This window comes from Phoxinus phoxinus (genome assembly GCF_949152265.1).
Source record: "Phoxinus phoxinus genome assembly, chromosome: 13".
Classification (NCBI taxonomy): domain Eukaryota; kingdom Metazoa; phylum Chordata; class Actinopteri; order Cypriniformes; family Leuciscidae; genus Phoxinus; species Phoxinus phoxinus.
In genome coordinates this window covers 15,074,144-15,096,308 of record NC_136888.1, presented here as the reverse complement: position 1 = coordinate 15,096,308, position 22,165 = coordinate 15,074,144, and the positions used below count along the sequence as shown (strand labels likewise).

Below are 22,165 nucleotides of genomic sequence, written 5' to 3'. Positions count from 1 at the left end.
AGAGTTGACTAAAGCAAGCACCAATATTTTTTCAAAACCTCTAAACCCCAAGTATTCAAAATCTGGATCGCAATTGCACGCACTCTTTGCGGGATCAAATCATGCAGCTTATTCAGAACTTAAAAGAAATAGACTCTTTTCGATTATTTTTGCAGGTAGGTGATAAAACAGATGAACAAATCCCATAGACTTGCATTAAATGAGAGATTAAACCGATCCATTTTGTGTCGATCCGGCCCAGCCGATATGGATCTGGTTTAATTTTCCACTGTGGGACTGATATCTCTTTTGAATGTAATACAAATGTGTCAGTTGTTGCGTTATGCAAGAGTTTACAGACCATATGAGATGTAAATATCACATATTTCTTTTCATTTATGCGTTAAAGGGGTGGTAAAGTATGATTTCACTTTTCTAACTTTAGTTAGTGTGTAATGTTGCTGTTTGAGCATAAACAACATCTGCAAAGTTACAACACTCAAAGTTAAAAGCAAAGGAAGATATTTGCTTTTAAAGAAAAGGACTACACGAGATTCCATCAGTGAATCTCAGCAACCCTAAGTTGTGACATCAGCAACCCATGTACATAAGCCCCGTCCCCGGGAACACGCAGTCCATGTTGAGAAGAGGAAAAGTTGTTGTATAAGAGTACATTTGTGAGTCGGCTTAAACTTTAGCATCCATCTTTTCACAAGCAATAGAAAGTCACTCAGTGTGCATCTCACAACAGTTCCTATACGAGCGATTTATAGATTACCATGACAGAATATGCTAATTGAAGATAGTTAACTCCACATCAGCAACATAAATTCATCAACTAACCATTCAGAGTCCTGTTGCATTCTACGTGTTGTCACTTATTGAGTCTCTTCATCATTGTTTGACTCCGTTTTAACATTAAAGGCAGGACAGTTTCTGTCATTTTAGTGTGTCTGCGTGAGGTAATCGCAGCTGCTAACACATGAGCTCTTGAAACCCCGCCCCCTGCAGCAGCTCATTTGCATTTAAAGGGCCAGGCACAAAAGGGTGTGTTTTTGCAAACCTTCAAAAAGTGACAACTTTAACATTCTATATAAAAATATCTGTTGGGTATTTTGTGCTAAAACTTCACACACACTCTGGGGACATCAGAGATTTATTTTACATCTTGTGAAAATGGCATTTTAACACACCTTTAACTTCACATAAATAGCGCGCTTGGACAGAAAATGGCCAATCCTGAGTGGCGATGTCACTACACGCATTCTACCAGCAGAATTCCGGGCTGAGAACGGTTTGTAATCATGCCGTGCCGAACCGTTCGGTATCCAATCATCATCCAAAGCAGATGCAAGCCAACAAGTTTCATATACTGTATTATTTTATGCTGGATTTTTAGATTTTAAAATGTATTTGAACAATTCCTGTTTGTATGTATTGAAACTCCTGTACAATAGAGACTTGTTAGTCAGTGTGATGAATCATCCTTAGGTCATGTAGAGTCCAAATATACTGTAACCCCATCTGTTTATTGAGCATTGATAAATCATAGAATGAAAACATATGAAGCCAAACCATATAATTAAAAAGTGTGTTGCCAATAGTAAAATATTCTATTGACAGTGTGTCATATAGCCTATCCATATCATGAAAAAAATATTTTCTTATATTAAATACTTACATAATAAAGTTGGTAATGTATTCAGATGAAGTTTGCTGTGGTGATTCACAGTGAGTATAGCTGTCTAATGCCTGCTGGTGGCAAAGCGTAAGTCAACCAATTGTTAGCCTTCCGTCTGGAGCCGGCTTTAGTGCACATGCTGTTGCCCCGATCTCAAGCTCTCACTGTCTCGCAGTTTCTAAAGCACTATGCATGGTCATTAAACATCAACATGGTCACTTTCCTGTGTAAATGTACAACGGTTGATTTGGTCAGAGTGTCCAAAAACCCATATGTAAGGACATCATATGACCATGAGAAAGAGGATTTAATGTTTGACAACAGTATAGTCAAGCTATTTACTCATGTTAGAAAACATGTTTTTGACATCTTGTTAAATAACAAATACGCTTGAGCTGAGGCAAGCATACTATTTTTCTTAATTGAGGAACTATGCGACAATGAATACCTAAACAATGTTTTTAATTTGTTGGCTTCTTTAAGATGCTGCGAATGCCCTTTGGCAATGACACCCTATATAAATATCATGAGATGAATTTTTCAATTAAGTTGCAACGTGAAGCTCATACTCTTTGATTGACAACCACTCCAAAACCATTTTACTCTTTTGCAGTTCGCCCTTGGCGTTAGAAATTGATATGACGTTGTTATACTTCGGTTATGCTAAGCGACAAGGGCAAATTGGAGCTGTCTCGAACTTTCTAATAGTTCCACTGCATTCATGCATCCTAAAAATAGCTGGTCTAGACGCTCAAAGACAAACTTGTCTGATTCCACAAATAACATCACCTAAATATGAAACAATCCCATTCATGGATACTGCCGGTATACATGGAATTTAAAGGGATAGTTCACCCTAAAATGAAAATTTGGTCCCATGCAACGTGTTCTGGGGGTACACAATATGATATGTAATGTATTATTTAACTGAAAACCTGACCTTCGGTGCACGGCTACGTGCAAGTTCGTGTGACGCAGTTCACTCAAGATTAACAAAAACGCGACATGAAATACAACGCCTAGAAATACCCCCAAAAAAGTATCCGTGTACTTTCTTCACTGAGTAATCTGGACCGGAACTACGCATGTCTGATGACCTTCTGGGCGAGATGGAGTGAACTGAGGCATTAACAGAGTCACACGAACGCTCCTGTTACGTAGCTGTGCACTGAGGACCAATGGTCAAGGTCGGGATTTTTATTAAATAATACTTTAAATTTCACATTGTATACCCCCAGAAAACTTGGAATATACATGACATGTGTTGCATGGAATCAATCTGTGATATTCGTGCTATTTTTTTTTTTTACTTGATGCTGGTCGCTATTCACTGCCATTACATGGACGAGCGCAAGCTTTTGTGGTCCATAAAAGAAAGAAGGGCATACGGCATTTGAACAACACCAGGGTGAGTAAATTGTGACTTTATTTTGTGAACTATCCCTTTAAGAAAAGTCTGCATTTGCTAAATGTTTCATTTACTTTTATACACTTGTAAGATGCTTTTATACAAAGCAACATGCTCTCAAGCTGCACATTTTTACAGTATGTGTGTCTGGGAATCAAACCCACGGCATTGGCGTTGCTAACACCATTCTCTACCTGTTGAACAACAGGAACAGTTTAACCTTTGAAGAACACTGAAGTTGATAATGTTCTTCTAAGGCAGCCTATTTAGGGATCATTTGGTAAAAATTATTGGCCAGAAAAAGTATAATTAAGATGATTAAGATGTAAGATGAGTAAGATGATTCATTTGTATCTATTATTTGTAAAGTATGCCATTTGCAGTTACAAAATCTTCTATGAATTAACAAAAGAACAAAAGAACTGAACAAAGGAATAAATTACTGCAAAGGCGTATACATCTGGTAAGCACTGAATGTTCATTCTTTGGTATCAGAGTACTTGTTAAGAAAATATGTCATTTAAATCCCACTCACTGTTTCATGCATTTTAAAGAGCTAATTTGATAACAGTGTTCATGATTCTGAGCATTAGCTATTTAGGTTTGTTATTGTGTGAATTTACAGCCTTGTTCTGTTCTGCTTTACTTTTGCTTTATTTGCTTTGAAGCCCCCCCAAAAGGTTTAGTACATCTTTATCTCTTCTTGGAAGTAAAAAATATAAAGTAATCCATTAACGTCATAAAGGAATGATCCTGTGGGATTCTAGTAGTGCAGTGCAGCTCTATTAATCAAACTGATTGAATATGATGCATCTCTGTTCTCTCTCATGTTTTAATGATACTGGGGATTTCTTGGGCCCTTGATTGATTGCATTCATTTTTATCAATGACTCTGATTTAGTTTGAAACAACTTGGGAATGTTTACTTTACAATCAAGCTGATGATGCCAGGAAGAAAATACAGCTGTACAATGACCTTTGGGAGGGTTTCTGAAATTGCACTGTTCTGACACTGCCAGTGTTGAATCAACAAAAAAGCTGACTGAGTCTTCAGACACAAGTTTGTTATATCATTATCAAAACTGACAGATCTAACAAAGCACACTGCCATCATCAACACGGGAATCTGTTACGCTGTGGCACGTTCCGTGAACATGTTGCACTTTGGCGTCTCATTACTTTTTAGAGCCCTAGAGGAACAAATCCAAATGTTTTTTTGACGTGAGACCTATTAGATATATTTGATAAACTACTATCTACAAAAGTAAAATTAACCTAGCATGAAAAGTGACTAGTTTTAAACACATAAAATGTCCTCCATTAAAACCGGTAATTTGGGCCTATGCCTGTTCAAACTAATAAAATCATGCAATGCAATTTTGACAATCTACTGAACTCATATCCAATCAACTGTAGTAAACATATTTATAACAATTCATTTTAATTACCAAAAACATATTATTTAGCTGTATCTCACATTTTTCACAACTGTATTACCACATTATTTTCCGTATTAGGGAACAAAAATTAAACATTTCAAAATGTGACGTGACGCCCAAGAATTAGCTAAATTTGGTAAGACAAGTAAATACCAATATTTGTAAAAATTGAGAAAATGGGATTGTTGAACTCAACCATTCAACGAGATTACTTAAAATATTACATGAAAATTACTGTATTCAGTATTTTTTATTTATTTATGGGACATAAGTTTATCCATATCTGCAGCCCAACATTTTGTTATATATGCCATTCTGGCACCTTTTTTAATTTAGTTTATTTATGTTTGATGTTACTTTCCAAGCACTAATTAATAGAAGATGCCAAGTGATGACACCAATTATCAGATCACTGGGGGAAAAAACACTTTCAGGTTGGATATTATTCTCCTCAGGGATTTTTTTTTAAGGCTTTCCTTTGTTTTTCCACTGCATTGAGTGGGACTTGGACTTCTCTAATATGCACATTTTATCTTCCATGCATCATGCCCTGAGTCCAGAACACAATAATCAGCAACCAGTGCGGATCCAAACCAACAGTTCTGCCCATGGTAGACTCACCCTAGAGCTGATCCCCAGAAAATCTCGCAAAATGCTTTCTGCTCTCTCAGCATGAGTTTCTTCCCTGGCTCTATTTCCTCAGCATGGTGACACGCTGAAGCCAGATCAGTGTACACAACTCATCCTGTAACACACTTATCAGATCTCCCCACTCCATGCTATCATGCTGAGAGCTACAATGATACATCATTTGGGCCAGAAGCCCTTCTTAGCATCACGAGATGGTCATCTCAGCGAGAGGCTGTTTTTACCATCACCATAATCAGAGGTTCTCTATATGCCCGCCCAAGGACAAACACATGACTGTTTAAACTCACTTTGTAAGATCTGGCTTAAGCAGCTGTGGAGGCCACAGCTGAGAGGGCCAATTTTCTGGTCCCTTCACCTGTGGACAGAGTGCTGGCCTCTTCTGATTTGGCTGTTTTGGACTTGCTAGACAAGACTGGGTTTCAATTCACAAGCGACTCACTGTTAGAAAAGCAATCTCAACACTTTCGAGTCCTTGCATTGTTTTTTGGATTTTGTGGTATCACCATGAAATAGTTTTATTTTAAAACTGCCATTCATTGTGAGACTATGCAAAGGAGCTTTCGCTATCCGTCGGGCACATTTATCTACAGGCCATTTAGTGTAAAACACACACTCATCTTCAGAGTGCTGTGAATATCTCACAATAGTACTCTATGTCTTAAACAATTTTTTTTTAAACTTGTTAAGGGGACGTTGTGTTTAGAAAAGTTTGTAAATCTCAATCTCAAATGAGAATATATTAGTATGATTGACAATATAAAGAATGTAAAAATGCCCAATTTTGATTTTTTTATAACTTTAAATTATATTTTATTTCACTTTCCGTCAATCAGTTCTGGATAATGTGATAGTGGTGTTTTTTCTTCTTTTTTTTGTCTATAAGCTATAAGATAAAAAAGATAGCAGAAATCTCAATCATAATTAAAAAGAAACTTCCCCAAAGAAAACTCCTGAAGGAGATTTCTTAAACATATCAACTGTTTTCCAAATACAGAAATGAAGAACAAATGCTTATGCCTTTTCATTTTTCTCCTGCAAAAAAACTACAAAAAACAGTAATCTCACAGCCTATCTCTTCTAGGATCTCAAACTGTGCTCAGATCTGCCAAGAAACGAGAGATTTCAGTTTAATTCCAAATATTGCTCTTCTATTATTTGAAGGACAAACAATCTGAACTATTGTATCAATTATTATTGTATACATTGCAATCATTCATTTTCTAATTTACTTTTGTTTCTATTAATCATTCTATAAAAAAACAAGTCTTTGGATCTGTTTGGTTTAACCTCCCTCACTTCCATCGTTTACCCTTCAAATTCATAGTGTTTTTTGCTTGATCAGTATTCATTAAAAAAATTTAGACTGCAAATGAGATATTGAAAACAGCGCAGATTGAACTTTAATCCATTTCAACGCCAATGGTTACGCTTTATGCACAGCTCCCAAAGCATCATTGTCTTGGAGCATCACTTCATCAGAGCAGCACAGAGGATGAATGGACAGAGGACACGCTGTGAGTGAGTGTACGAGTATTCTGGGAAAATGTTTTGCTTGTATTTTTAGTTTTCTAGCTCGTTCTGAGAGACTGCAATCCTTGACGTAGAAGATAGGTCTTGACGTCCACCCATCCCAATACGCAAGTCTTCCGTGTCCTCCCTCTCTCTCTCTCTCTCTCTCTCTCTCTCTCTCTCTCTCTCTCTCTCTCTCTCACACACATACACACACTTGTAAAACAGGGGGTTAGGGGTTGGACCACAGGGAGGGGTGTGTCTCTATAAGACGACCGAGCAACAGCATCCTCTTAGGAAACAAACAGAAGCAGGCAATAGGAGAATATAACCGCCTTCAGTTTCAGCAGATCTGCTCAGGACAGGTGCCTGAACCGCACACAGCTCAGGTAGGCTGACAGAGGGGGAGAAACACTTTAGACTCACATCAGTTTACTCAGGCCACTTTGCACGAATCTGATTGCTGATTATTAGAAATTTAGAGTGCGAGTAAAAAAATGTTTTGTTAAACTTGGACGTTAAAGGGATAGTTCACATTTACTCTATTACTTTCTTAATAATATGTTCAATTTAGTTTGGACCCCAATGTATAATATCTTTTTTTGAAAGAAAGTCATACAGGTTTTGAACAATAGGGGTGTAATAGACGATATTATCCTTTCTGGGGGAAATATCCCATCAGATAGGTAGTTTATCGCATAATCGTAGTTAACCACGTGCAAGACATTTTATATTTTTTCCCCATAATTTACTGATATAAAGCATCAAATTATGCATAGAATTTATGGTTCATAGCATGTTGTGTCTTCTGTATTTTGTCTTGTGAATGACAGGGAGGTATTTTTCACTTTGCTCTCACAATTATGTCATTGATTTGTCGATAGTGAAATCAATGCATCTCTTTTCAGGGCACAATCCAGGCTACTATACACCTCATTTAACTTTAGGGAGAAATGTACTGTACTCTGAGGTGTTCGATTCAGCTTAGAGGAAATATCGGCAGTTTTGTGAAATATTCTTGAAAACAAGCTGACTTTTGGTGCAGCAAAATGCCCAGCACCTGCTCTGTTCATGGGCCATTACCATGCAATTTTCTACTATCTGTGGCCCGTGCCTATAAATGTCTTATCTGCTGGAGTTAGTTTGGATTTAGTTCTCAGGTTACAAAAATTAAGAGTTACATAAATTGTTAGTTGATTTCACATGAGGTCATAATTAATTAACCTTTGAAGATTGTGATGCATTGGATGTAATTCTGCCTCGGATAATTCAAAATGTAACTTTCTGATGTTGCAACAGATCATTTCATACCTAACTTGTTCTAAACCACAGAGTGTCACTAAAAGATCAGAGGTGAGTTTGCGAGAATTTGTGGCTATGATCATCAAAAAAATTTTTTTAGAAAAGTGGTAATACTGTTTATTATATAACAAAAACATGGCTGAATTACAACTCAAAAGAGTTTTGAAAAAGATTAATGCTATTGATTCCTTCTATGCAAATTCCTTATGTCGTATGTTGTATTTTATTAGAATAATGCCATTAGTTTCAGTACTTCTTTTAAAAAAAAATTTAAAACTATGTAAAGAAAAATGATTTATAGAAAATTTTCACACAAGTATGATACACTCTTAGAAAAAAGGTTAAAAAGCTGTTACTGTGGCAATACCTAATTCACACCTTTGTTGCATTTTTACCCCTTAAGGATGCATATTAGTACCTCAAAGGTGTATATATAAGTATTTTAAAAAGGTACCACCCGAGCTTGTGTGCCTTTTTATCTTTGATTGTAGAAAAAGCATTAAAGGAAAGTGCTGCTATGATGGCAAATTTATCAGCTCGTCCGAAACTCATGCCACAAATTTAGCTACAGTAAATTTAGCTACTGTGCTAGTGGTGCTTTATATATCCTGATTGCAAAAAAAGCATAATCATAAGCATAAAAGAAAAATATATAAGTATAATCACTGAAAATATTTATAAAAATGATAATCTAGCTTTATAATAAACATGAAAAAATTTTGACATTCATAAATATATATATATATCGGACTATGTTGAATTATAATATTGTTTAGTTTTAGTTTTTTTTAGGTATTTTACAGTAGTCCGCCAGTTAAAAATAGTAGCTATAAAGGATATAAGGCACTGGCTGGAGAAAAGGAAGGCTTTGTTAGAAGATGGATGTGCAGTGCAGTACAACAGTGTGATGTGACTCAGATTTATGCTTCATTTTTTCAATACACTCATGAAAACAGGTGTTAAATGCCTGATTGAAATGAGTACAAACCTGAAAGTAATATCACATATACATTTTTTCAAATTCCAAGTTTATCTGCCATCTAGACTAAAATGTCTGTTTGATGCTGGACTATGAAATGCACTGGTGTGAGAGACTGCACCGCAGGATGATATTTCATCAAGGAGTTCCTCTGACCTTAACTTGAGTTTAACAACTGCATTCAATACCGCAGATGAAACAATTACTTTTGCATCACAAGCATGAAAACAACCTCAAGCTTTTTTGATTAGATCATCTATCTTTATATCATGGGTGTCAATGCAAAGCCCATCCTGACTGCTGTTTATTAAGTGTGGTGAATCCTTCTATTCCACTCACTAATTATTTCTTATGAGAAATAGTTTTAGTTGTGGTTATTGGGGCAATTTGGCATTCAATTTGTGCCTGCATTGATCTGCTTGTGAGTTTGTAGTTGTATGCGTGTGTCCGCACAAATGTTTGTCTTTGACCTTCATGGGCTGCAGTGGCCCTGCTGAGACATACAGGTGAACAAAGTGCACTACACTCTATTATTTTCTGTCTCATTTCCTTTCATCTTACCTGTCTGCCTGTCTGTGTCGTGTGTGTTTGCCACTGATGTGAGCTCCTGCTACAGACTGCGATTTCGGCAATCCTATAAGATCATTACAAATAACACTGTACGACATGGACTTGGGTACGACGTCATGTATGTAGACTGTACGATGGTGAAACCTATTGAATCGTAGGCTACGACGCAAGTTAGTATAAAAGAATAAAACATCATCAGCATACGCTAGTGGTAAACAAATAGAGCAGGATGAATCGCATTTTGGCAATTGAGGTTTTTATGAGCCATGAAAAAAAGAGGTCACTGCTAGGGAAAAGAGGACAAATTGCATGCCACTATTGCAAATGGAGCTCGAGTAAGTAGTTTTATGTTTTAGCACGAGGTCAAGTTGATCAATACGCCATTTCATGTTGCATTTTTAGTGGCTAGTCAGTAGACGTAGGTCGTAGCAGCAAACACACTGTGAGATGATCGTGCTAAATATCTGACACTGTCATAAAATTATCGCTGGCTATCTTTGGTCGCAAGACCGTGACAACGGTCGTCTTTGAACCTCTCTCACTGTATGACGTAGAACCACCGATTAGAAGCCACAACCACATAAATCGCCACGATTAGTCATCTTTCGTCTGGGACAGCCCCAAATCGCACAACGTGTACAGGGCATTAGAGTTTCAGAGGAGATCTCAAACTGTGCTCGGATTGGCCAAGATGCCAAAAGTATGCAAAGCAATCAAACATCAGAGATCACAATTCAAACCCAAACATCTCTCATCAGATTCATCTAAAGCCAAATCATATCTGTCTGTACTGTCGTCCACTTTCATTTCATAGCTCTATACACTCTCACTGTACGTTAGCAATTGTCTCTTTTTTATTTCTCCTAAGGAATTTAAGGAGAAACATAAATTATCCTTAAGCCTAACTGAGACTCACCTTTAAGTCTCCTGAGCTATGTAAGAACAACGTATTGGCAATAAAATGTTCCTCGGGGTGTTGCTGCATCACTAGTCATTTCATTGACATTCATTATGTTTACAGCCAATAATAATGACACTTGTACACATCAACTATTGGGTACTAATGGCTCTTCGGTTAGTACTGGATTAGTAATAATGGTCATTGATTTCTTCTTTTTTAACTGATCTGAAGCGTCATGCTTGAAGGAAATTGACGTCATTAATTCAAACAGGTACAGCTGTTAGCGTCATATAGTCGCCGCCCCAATGGCCAGCCCATTATGATCATATATCACTATTTATTTCCTTAGGTTATGGTGTTAGATTTGTGTATACATAATGTAAATGTTATGGCCCGGTTTCACAGACAGCGCTTAGAATAAGACAGGAATGGGCCTTAGGTCAATTAGGGCATTTAAGTAGCTTTTATTAACGTGCCTTATAAAAAACATTACTGGTGTGCATCTTGAGACAAAACAATGACAGTGACATATTTTAAGATATGCCAGTGCAAGTTGCTTTCAGTTAAAACAGCTCAAACATGCATTTTAGTCTAGGACTAGCCTTGTCGGTGAAACCCGGGGGTATGTGATCGTAATTACGTGTTTGTCAGCTCACAGACCCCTTGCAGCAATTTCTTTCCAGCTTTCCATCTGCAGTTGCACAATTCTGGTCTAATTAGACACAGCAGTGAACCTCGCATCTCTGCCACTGAGAAGAACCCCTCTGGTATTTAGGTTTGATTATGACGCATTTGATTGAGAAATGGGCTGTGCAAAACTAACCCCATTTACTTGAGTTTAATTGAGCCAGTGAGTGTCTTTAACCAATACATTCAAAATCTCAGGAGGATAACACGTATGAAATGATGGACAATATCTCCAAGAGAGTAACTGGTGATGGAGACGGGAAATGAAGCAGAACATGGAATTCTTTCCACTTGCTTTGTTTACTGGACAACATCTGATATTTCTCATCATGATATTTATGAGCATCAATGACAGAAACGTTGCAGTGTACTCGTTAGAATCCATTAATTCAGTGTGTCTCTCCTCCTTTTATCTGATCAGAAAATGGAAAAGAAGCTAACATAATTGAAGGTGTATTAAAATTATGAAGAAAGGACACATTAAAGCTTATGGACTAAATGAACACTTAGGGTTGTTTACACAGCTGAGATAAAGTTGCTCGGAGGAGGCTGAGTGCCTGAACCAGATTCTGTGTAAAAACACAATTCCGCATAAAAGCCATACTAAAATATGTTGATCTGATCCATCTCAGCCCCTAGAATCAGAGACAGATCTGATGCTGCTTTTGTTCTGTAAATTTAAATAAAATGCAGCAGCAAAACACTGAAACTTTGCTGTTGTAATGACAGGGTATATATTTAATTATTTATAAATTATATGGTAATTAGATACAATTATTTCTAATTCCATATTTTCATTAATCATTTCACATTTCTAAGAGAGCCCATCACTTTCATGTTTCAATAATTTCTTATTTAAATCATTCATTTATTTGTACCACTCTATAAAAACACAAAGTAAAAAAAAAACGCAATTTGCGTAAAAATAGGACAGAAATTGTTGGGCTAATTTCACCCAGCAAATTTGGTTGTTTTTAACCCAGAAATATTGGGTTGATTTTATTTCATTTTAACTATAATACTCACTTATTTTTTACTTCATACATGAATTAGGGATTATTAAATGTGATCATCTAAACTTTTGTAAAATACTTCACACAACCACTGGTTTGTATTAACTTCTTATTTTCGATGAGTAGGCTAGGCCTTCTAGCCTATTTTAGCCTAAAGAATATTTTGGAACTGTTTTTTAATATGTAGGCTATACAATATTTCCTACATTTAAACTCATTTAACAAAAATTTGAAGTACAATAATAAACATTTAGAGGTAACTCACGTGTAATCGCCCAGTCTCCGTTCCGTTTCCACCGTAACGACGCTGTCTGCTGCTGTCTCTTATGCCGGAGTTGGGATCGGGTTCGGCGGGGGAACTGCTAACTCCAGACCGGACCGCCGGTAATCGTTCCACTACTTGCCCATAAACAAACAGTGAACAGCTCTGAGGACACATTTAACATTCAAAGTATTTAGATTTAGTAGGCCTATCTTTACGAATAAAATATTTTATTTTATGCAAGGCACCAGGCGTTTCCATCACGCGAAAAGACCGATGCGACACTCGTTTAGATGACTCACATCGCTGTTGCTTAAAATTAAATGTAGCTAGGCCTAGTATTACAGCACAGTAGGCAACAATTTTATGAATAAAATAAAACGTACACAAACCTGTATTTTACGGAAGAAATGCACCAGTTCGATTCGATGTCACAGATAAACTGAACTGAAGAGGATGCAAAAAATAACTCAAACGCTGGGTTGTTACGTTTGACCCAGGAACGAGGTAACACAAAAACAACCGAAAAGCTAAAAAAACACACAAAAAAACAGGCTAAACCCAGGATTTTTTTAGAGTGCAAATGTAATTTCTGAGTAAATGCATTTATGCCTCCTCTGCAGCATTTAACAAATTAATCTTATTTTGGTAGCCTATAAGTGCCACTCCAGCTGCTGTGTAAAGATGGCAGACAATGTCATATGCTCTGCTACTGCAGAAAATAAACGCTGACATTCTGTAGCTATATTTCCTTTTTTGAAACAGAAAAGCTTTCTTATGATATAAAACGCACAGTTTCTCAAACTGCACCAATTTCCTCCCACTTAGTCAATGAGGGATTGTTCTTTCCTTTTGGGTATATGAGATAATTCCAAAGGTCAGGAGTTAAATCACTGTGTCTATCTTGGTTAAGTCTTTTTTATTACATAATTGGGTTAGTTAATTACATTTTGAAGGCCTGCCAAGCTCTGCATCCCACATGTATGTATAGGTCTGTAAAAACTGCAGTGAGATTAAGAACTTCTGGGCCACTTAAGGTGCCCAGAAAAACTTGTCCTGGTAATCTAAATTCAAATGAGAAACTTCAACAAGAATAAATAACTGCTGAAGAGAAATACTGTAGTTGCAACAAGCTATCTTCACTTGAAATATCACCTCTAAACAATGCTGCACCCTGGCCAGAATCCATTTAGGTGCGTCATCTTGTAGTTCCCGAGAAGAGAAAAAAACTAAATTAGCTAAAGGGGGTGGTGAAAATCAATATCTAGTTCATTCTCCCCTACATAAAGTTGTGTAATTCACTCACACGCTTATAATTATGTGTCTTTCCTGTCTGTTGCTCGTACAGTGACCAAATTCAATAAAACTCACTCAAGGGGTGCCTATCGATTCTCAGTGACTTACACCTTTGCTTTTGTTCCTGGTGACACCTTCAGTACAAGTGTAATGCAGGTGAAATTGATTTATCTTGAAGTTGCTTTTGAAGCAACTAAACAACTGATGGTTTGGCGGCTAGCATGTCAGGCTACCTGTCAATGCTGAAATGCACATTCTCATCTGTGCTTTATTTGCTTGAGCAGGAAGCCACAGAATAAGGTTATTATTCTTAAAGCGCTTAAATGCTGAAGCTTTATAGTCCTTTCTATTGTTTGGAATAATGTGGTGACTAAGACTGCTTAACCAGCATGCATCACAGCAGCTCAAATCCTCCTCCTCTTCTCTATTCTGCTCCCATTACGCCACAAGCACTAATTCTAGCTTCAATTACTACAGATGATGAGTTTTGCTAATGAAGTACATGCAAATGCTAAGTCTGTCTGAAATACAATCAAAATACACACACATATGATACATGTTTACATCTAAATCTAGTTTAGATTATGTGAGGGATAAAGTACATTCAGACAGTCATTATCAATAAAAAATCTTACCCTGGAGATTATTTCGCAATAATGACCTTCTGACTGTACATTATTCTGCTCATTACATGGCTACTTCCCAAATAAACAAATAAATTGATCATTAAATATTGAACTGAGTCCATTAAAACGTATTAAACAAAGTCGCCCAGCAACCAACTAAACACTGCGACAATTTAACAACATTAATTTATAATAAAATATTATTAATCTTTTTTTATGGACTAGGTAACATATTTAGTTCAAATGTGACATTCTAAGCTCAGGGAGTCTTATTCCAGTTCTTCTAAAACAATGCTTTCATTTTCTAACTGGGGACTCTTGAGCTTCTAGCCAGATTTCAAAGGGTTTAATGCTCACCAATACCATTCTAAAGTGGTATCCGAAAGTTTAAGAAGTTCATTTTTATTCAGCAAGGATGCATTAAATGTCACAACTGATGGTTGTAGCACACAACGATGAAGATGAATGGCAAGTAAAGTTTTTAATAGATAATCCAAAAGGCAAACACAGATCAAGGCAGGAATAACACAACCACACATAAACATCGAGACCAGACAAAACTCAAATGAAACACAAGGACTTGAATACACAGATCAATGAACAGCTGAACAGAATGACTAAATCAAATTAATAACTATGGTGACAAACTAAGGCAGTGTAGCGGCAAACAAAGTCCAAACAACATAGAACCCTGACAGTGCGCCCCGTCCCGAAGAGGAGCGACCTCGCGCCGACAGAGGAAGGAAGAGGCTCTGGTGGAGGACTGGAAACCACGAGGTGGTGTTGATGATGGGTGGAGCCAGGGAGAAGCCCGGAGCAGGGGAAGCCAGGTGAAATCCCAGAGTCCAGCCAGGATGGAGATCCACGGCGGCGTCGAAGGAGGGAGGAGCCACGGCGGGGATTTCCTTGGCGACGACTGACAATGAACTGATGGTGGTGGAGCGCTGGGTGCAGACGGAGAGCCGGTGTGACACCATAGGCTTTGGAGGCCGTGACGTGGCTGTAGTGACGACCCCCCGAGGAACCGGGGTACCGGAGGGCTGAGGTTGAACTGGAGCGACTGAGGTGAAGCCGGAGGTAGGGCGGAGAAGCCAAGGGGGGGAGACGCAAAGGTGGAGGAGTCAGGGCGGCGGGCTGAGGTGGAGTGATGGGGATCCACTCGCCCAGGGGTATAGGTGGCTCACAGAAGACCCGAGGTGGATCCATATCACTGTGAGGAGGCTGAGGAGGAACAGAGGGGCTGACGGGAGACAGCGGAGTCTGGGTAGAAGGACTGGCTGGCGTTTTGAGAGGAGGTGGGAGAGGGAGGCTGCGGGATCCATAGATTTGAATATGAAGAGTCTGATTCGGGTGGGATCAAGGAATCATCCTCTCCAAAGTAAAAACAACAGTCTGCGGTGGGCTCAGGCTTCGTGTCCATCTCACATGGTGGTGTCTGGCTGGGCTCTGGGTTGGGAGTGGGGCTGGTGTCCTCTTCGGGGCTGACGACAAAATCCAGTCCATTTTGCACCAGCACCCACTTCACATAGGTAGGGACGTCCTCACTGGGACTGTTCGCTGGGAGGTGTGCCTTCGCCTGCTCACTCAGCATGGCATGGAAAAAGATACCTTGCAAGTCATCATCATAGTACATAAGGCAGGCCAGATCTAAAAGGTCCTGGGTATAATCCGCCAGCGAACGGTCCATCTGCTCCAGGCATAACAGTCTTATTGCAGGCAAAGCCATGGTGAGGGGGAAAATGAAAGACAAAAATACTAAATATACAAAATAAAAAAATAAATTTTTGGGTCAGGCTTCTGTCACAACTGGTGGTTGTAGATAGGCACACGGCGATGAAGATCAAGGTCAAAGTAAAGTTTTTAATAGATAATCCAAAAGGGAAAAACCGACACAAGAATAGGGCAACTACAAGTAGACAAGACCAGACTAAACTCAAATGAAACACACGGCCTAAAATACACAGATCAAACAAGGTAACTGGTGATGAACAGGTGAACAGAATGACAAAGTCAAATTAGTAACTATGGTGACAAACTAAGATGGAAAAAAAGTCCAAACTTAAATTGATCAAGTCAAGTCACCTTCATTTATATAGTGCTTACATATTATCAGTAATAAACAGGAAAATAACAGAACCAATATAAAAATTCAAGTGACAGTGAAGACTTTAATATGTTTTCAATAATTTTTTGTTTCAAATAAATGCTGTTCTTTTGAACTTTCTATTCATCCCAAGCAATGTTTCTTGAGAACCAAATCAGTATATTTGAATGATTTCTGAAGGATCATGTGACACTGAAGACTGGAGTAATGATGCTGAAAATTCAGCTTTGATCACAGGAATGAATGCTATTTTAAAATGTATTTAAATATATACCAGTTATTTTAAATTGTAATAATATTTAACAATATTACTGTTTTTACTGGATTTTTATCAAATAAATGCAGCCTTGAACTTCTTTCAAAACCATTTAACCATTTTTTACATGTTGTATATACATAATTCTGAAGTTATTCAGGCTATTTTTATTACAGTTGGTTTTTGATTTTGAGTTTATTAGATTTGAGTCACAAAAGATAGTGCTAATGATGCTTGAACAATCAGAAGAATTCCAGGAAAGTCTTTTAATAGGTTAAACTAATGTATAGACACATACTGTTGTGCCAAGTTTTGCTTCTGTAACTTGTTTTCTCTCTCGCACCATCATCTCTTTTCTCTACAGACTGCACTTCAGCTGTTCTCACACTCCGTGATGAAGACTCCACTGTGGACGCTACTGTTGCTTGGACTGTGTAACCCAGCATGGTGTGACTGCCAGAAGGATTGCCTCTTCTGCAGCCAAAAACTGCCAAATGAATATGCCTTCAACAATTTGGTAATTCCCTACAGTGGCCATCACTTCCCGTACGAAAGAATATAACAAAGGAGATCTCTTAAATATCTCTCCTAGACAGCAATGAGATTGAATGGAAATTATTTGGAGAATTTGGCTTTCTGATTTTCTTTCTTCAGGAAAAAAACCCTCAATGACCTCAAATTTGTCTAGAGTTTCAGAAGAGATCTCGATGTCATTATTGTGCTTACATAATTCAAAGATCTGTAATCAGAGATTTAATTAGCTCAAATTGTATTCTTATTACATGTTTACAAAAACCACATCATTTTTTTATAGCTTAAAGATTATTGTCTTGTTTGTTTCTATTTTAATTTTTTCTTCAAATGAGAAATATACAAACTTGATCCTCAAATAAGACACAATTAGCATGCATTTTGTCAAACAGACAATATAGGCCTAACAGAAGAAAAAGCCATATCTAGAAACAGGAATTTCAAAGACTCTGTTATATTGACACATAGAAAACACTCAAAACACCCTAGAAACCACATAAGTGCTAAAGCACCGAACCACCCAGAAAATCAGATTTCTTCAGAATAATGTAAAAGTATTGTTTTCTTTGTTACTCCCGAGTTCCAGATCTTCTACAGTTTCGTTCATCTTATTTAATTTTTCTGCAGCCTACTGGTCAGGATCTGTGGCCTCAACTGTATCGAATTTCCCAGAGACTCGTCATTAGGCCTAGTTGACATAATTATAATGATCATAACAGCGGAATGTGGTTGTGCACTGCAGCTGATTATAGCTCCGAGGAGAGGAGGACATACTCTCTGATTCATGTCAATAAGACGCATTTGCGGGGGCAGAAGTGCTAATTTGGTTAAAGATGGACCTTTGACTCAAAACAGCTGGGGTGATTCAGTTATCTTGTTGTGTAATTAAGTAGAAACACAATAACATCATTTGGCAAGGCTGCTTACAGAAACTGATTGGCCTGAGTAGCCCTCCATCGTTACGTAGGCTCTCCCTGAGGTGTTTTTTATTCATTTTCAGCATGAATGACCACATTCTTCTCTCTCTCTCTCCCTCTTTCTGGTCACTAACAAACTCCCTCGAAGCCAGACTTTTAATTCGAATAGGTTAATTGATTGCACCAGATTAGACATGAAAAAGAGCTCGCGCTCCTCCCACTTTAATATGCTAGGGTCGTGACATCTGTAAAAAAAAAAAAAAACGGTCTTGACTTTAGTTCCTCTGAACACCAGTTAAGCGGACTGGGAGACCATCTTAAAGGGATAGTTCACCCAAAAATGAAAATTGTGTCATTAGTAGCCTAGCTAGCCTACTTACCTTTAAGTTGTTCCAAACCTGTATGAGTTTCTTTCTTCTGTTGAACACAAAAGAAGATATTTTAAAGAATGTTGGTAACCAGTTGGCAACCAGAGTTGACAGCACCCATCCCAGACAGCAAAATAGTGTCGGCCCAAATCCACATGTGGAATCCACGCGTACCAGATGTGGGCTGGATCTGGGCGACACTATGTTGCTGTCTGGGATGGGCTGTGTCCGAAAACGTAGGCAGCTGACTTGTTGCCTCGCTGCCCTATCAGGCAACGACTTTGAGGCAGCGTCTGGCACCTCACGAAACTGATTTCTGACAGACTCCTGAGCCAGCATAACGGTTTAATGATCTACAGCAAAATAGAGGTTTGGTGAAAACTAAGTGAATATATTTAATGACTACAATATTCATTTCTAGCTAGAAATGACATCATAAGTGGAAAACGTTTATCAAAAATGTACAGTTAACGTTACACACAAATTGACCATCAGCCACAACTTTCAGACGCCATCTTTATTTTTAGCTCAACTGTCACAGAATGGAAAGCACAGGATTGTGGGATTTCAAAGGCAGTGAGGGATAGATATATGCTGCCTTCAAAAATTGACGCATTAAAGGGATAGTTCACTTTGAAATTAAATTTTGGTATGTTTTAGCTTACCTCAAGGGCGGGCGCTTCCTTCTGTGTGACGTGTGCGCAGACTGGTACATAGATATATACACTAGATTTCGCATTAAAGACATTCGTTCCAATGAACTGCCGTAGCCAAGGCGACATCTAGTGTATACATCTATGCACCAGTCTGCGTACACGTCACACAGAAGGAAGCGCCCGCGCCCTCAGATCATTTGGACGTGGCTGTGTTACAAGAGGTAAAAACGATATAAATACTGTTAGTTTTCTCACACAAACCGCTCGTTTCGTGTCTTAGGCCATCAATGTGTACTTACGATGGGGAATTGTTTAATTTGGACGATGGGGAATTGTTTTAATTTGGACTCTGTGTATGCTCTTTGAGACAATGACCATAGACCTGCATGATATGACTGTCAGACAAGAACGGTTTGACCTAAAAATATCAAAATTGAAACTACTGCGGAAAAAAAGACACCTACATCTTGGATGCCCTTGAGGTAAGCTAAAACACACCAAAATTTTATTTAAAAGTGAACTATCCCTTTAATGAAGGGATCTCAGGAGACAGGAAGTGAAACTAACATTGCATTCAGACTTGCCTTGATGCCTTCCGACCTTGAATGCGTCCTCCGAAGGCAGCATTTATCTGTTTTCGGACATTTCAGATAAATGGACTTCCATGGTATTTTTTTTCCTACTATAAGTCAACAGCTACCGTCAACATCAACTGTTTGATTACCAGCATTCTTCAAAATATCTTATTTTGTGTTCAATAGAAGAAAGAAATTCATACAGGTTTGGAACAACTTGAGGGCGAAGTAATGACAAAATTTAAATTGTTGGGTGAACTGTCCCTTTAAATCAGCTAAGACCAGTCAATGGATAAATTGTGTTGAAAATAACTTTACAGATATTCTTCACCTCTGAGTGTGTCTGTATTATTAAAGCATATTGATGTAGGAACGTGTGTGTTTGTGTGTGTCTTCATTCAGGTGTGTCTGGTAGAGTGTCATGGTAAACTTTCTCCAGGCGACACCTGGGAGATGTGTCGCAGGACCATTGTAGAGCAGAAACCAAAAGCTTCATTATCGGTTGGAGGTGCCATGCTGAAAAGAGCAGATGAAGAGGTGGACACCTCTCTGCCTGTGGACCAAGATGATGGGGAGTTTTCTGAAACCCTCCAGAGGTTTGACCACATAACACGGGCTTTGGAAATGGATGATCAGGACCGAGATATGCAGCTCAGTAAAAAATACAAGTTCCTGCAACTACAGTCGGCACAGGAATCTGAGGAAGAGCGAGATGGAGACAACGAGATGGAAGGGGACGAGGAAGAAAAAGCGGCCATCCACCTAATCAAACGCTTTGGAGGCTTCCTCAAAAACAAGTATGGCTACAGGAAGTTCATTGATCCTGGCAGGTCTTTACAAAAGAGATATGGGGGTTTCATAGGCGTCCGCAAATCCGCTCGCAAATGGAACACCCAGAAGCGTTTTAGCGACTTCCTCAAGCAGTATTTGGGCATGAGTACTCGAGCTAGCGAGTTCAATAGTATGTCTGCTGATGTCACTCAACAGAATGAGTAAGCTTTGATCTTCGAAGCAAATAAACTTACCCAGCAAACCATTTGTTATGCTCATTCGAAAGATATCATGCACTGTTTTCCTCAAACACAAAAAGCTCTCATAGTGCCACAGGGTTAGATGTGCATTTACTCATTAAAGCATCTAATCTGTGTCCTAACAGAAAAGTAATATTAGCTGGAAGTTTGAAGAAAACTCATCAGATTCAATTCGAGACACCTAAAGATTGCATATGATTGGTATTGTATATGAAGGCCCCTGTAGTTTAATTATACATTGTACAAAGACCATTTAAAAACTTTACTAGATTTAAATCCATCTCCTCTACAACACTGCCACCTATTGGTCAATGAGAATTCCCATAATGAAAATTAAGGCGAGATGTTGGGTGATTACTTTCGCACAAAATAGAACAATTAAAGGAATAGTTCACCAAAAATGAAAAATAAATTGTCATGATGACACACTCAATATTATGTCGTTTTGAGCTCCAAAATCACCATTAAAATCTAATGAACCTATGAGAAAAATATTTTTAAGTAGGCCTACGTTTTTAATGATCACTTATCACTTAATTTTTGCTTTCAAATCTCAAATCAAACCAGACTCTGTCACAAACCAATTATGTTTGGGAAGTGATAACAGATCAATTGTCTGTTCTTAGCATTAAATATATTAGGCTATATTACTTCAGGAGTAATATGGACTCAGTTTTTGTCATTTTTGGAGCTAGATGGGCTGTAAAAATAACACATTTGCTTCAACCTAAAAACATCCTGATCTGAGCGTGATGTGTTAAGGCTATGTTTTTAAGGGGGGGGGGGGGACTAAGCATGAAGATCCAGTCCCAACCCCACTCATAAACATAAGCATCACTCGGCTTAAACAGTACAAATGTGAATGTAACAATTAATTCGAACTAGGAACCAATTTGCCAAAACATAAAATACTTAAGAATTGCCATGAGATTGTATATAGAAAATAAAATGGGTTCTGAACGATATGAGCATGAGTAATTGATGATAGAATTGTCATTTTTGGGTAAACTATCCCTCTAAGGGGATTAAGGAAAGCTAATCTGTGTTTACTGTCTCCCCCCCTCCAAAAATAAAAAAAAATAAAGCCAGATTCCAGCAAAGACTCATCACTGTAATATGCCAATACAAACATAACAAATTCTGTCATGCACAGAGTTTGCTTCCTCATCAAAGAGTGGGAAACCTAAAGCTTTCATTGTATAATTTTTTTAAGCTGTCAAAGTATATTTGAATTTGTGCATATGAAATTATGTATTTTATGCAAACATGAGTCATGCTTTTCCCTTTATTCCGAAGATAAAAATCAGATGTTCACTACATGAACTGTACATAGCAAAACTGAAGTGTCAATAAAATAGTTTACTATTTTCTGTGGCTTGTCATGCAGCAAATGATTGTGTCCTGAAGTATTTTGTTCATCATTA

The 22,165-nt window shown here is 38.0% G+C and overlaps 1 protein-coding gene across 1 annotated transcript; it reads left to right on the top strand.

Moving 5' to 3' along the window:
• The first annotated feature begins 6,968 nt into the window (after positions 1-6,968).
• On the top strand, positions 6,969-22,129 carry pnoca (prepronociceptin a). Its single transcript, XM_079633349.1, has 3 exons — positions 6,969-7,056; positions 17,028-17,180; positions 20,113-22,129. Exons 2-3 carry the CDS (start codon positions 17,058-17,060, stop codon positions 20,704-20,706), a joined length of 717 nt encoding a protein of 238 aa, XP_079489475.1. The 5' UTR covers positions 6,969-7,056; positions 17,028-17,057; the 3' UTR covers positions 20,707-22,129.
• The last annotated feature ends 36 nt before the right edge of the window (positions 22,130-22,165 follow it).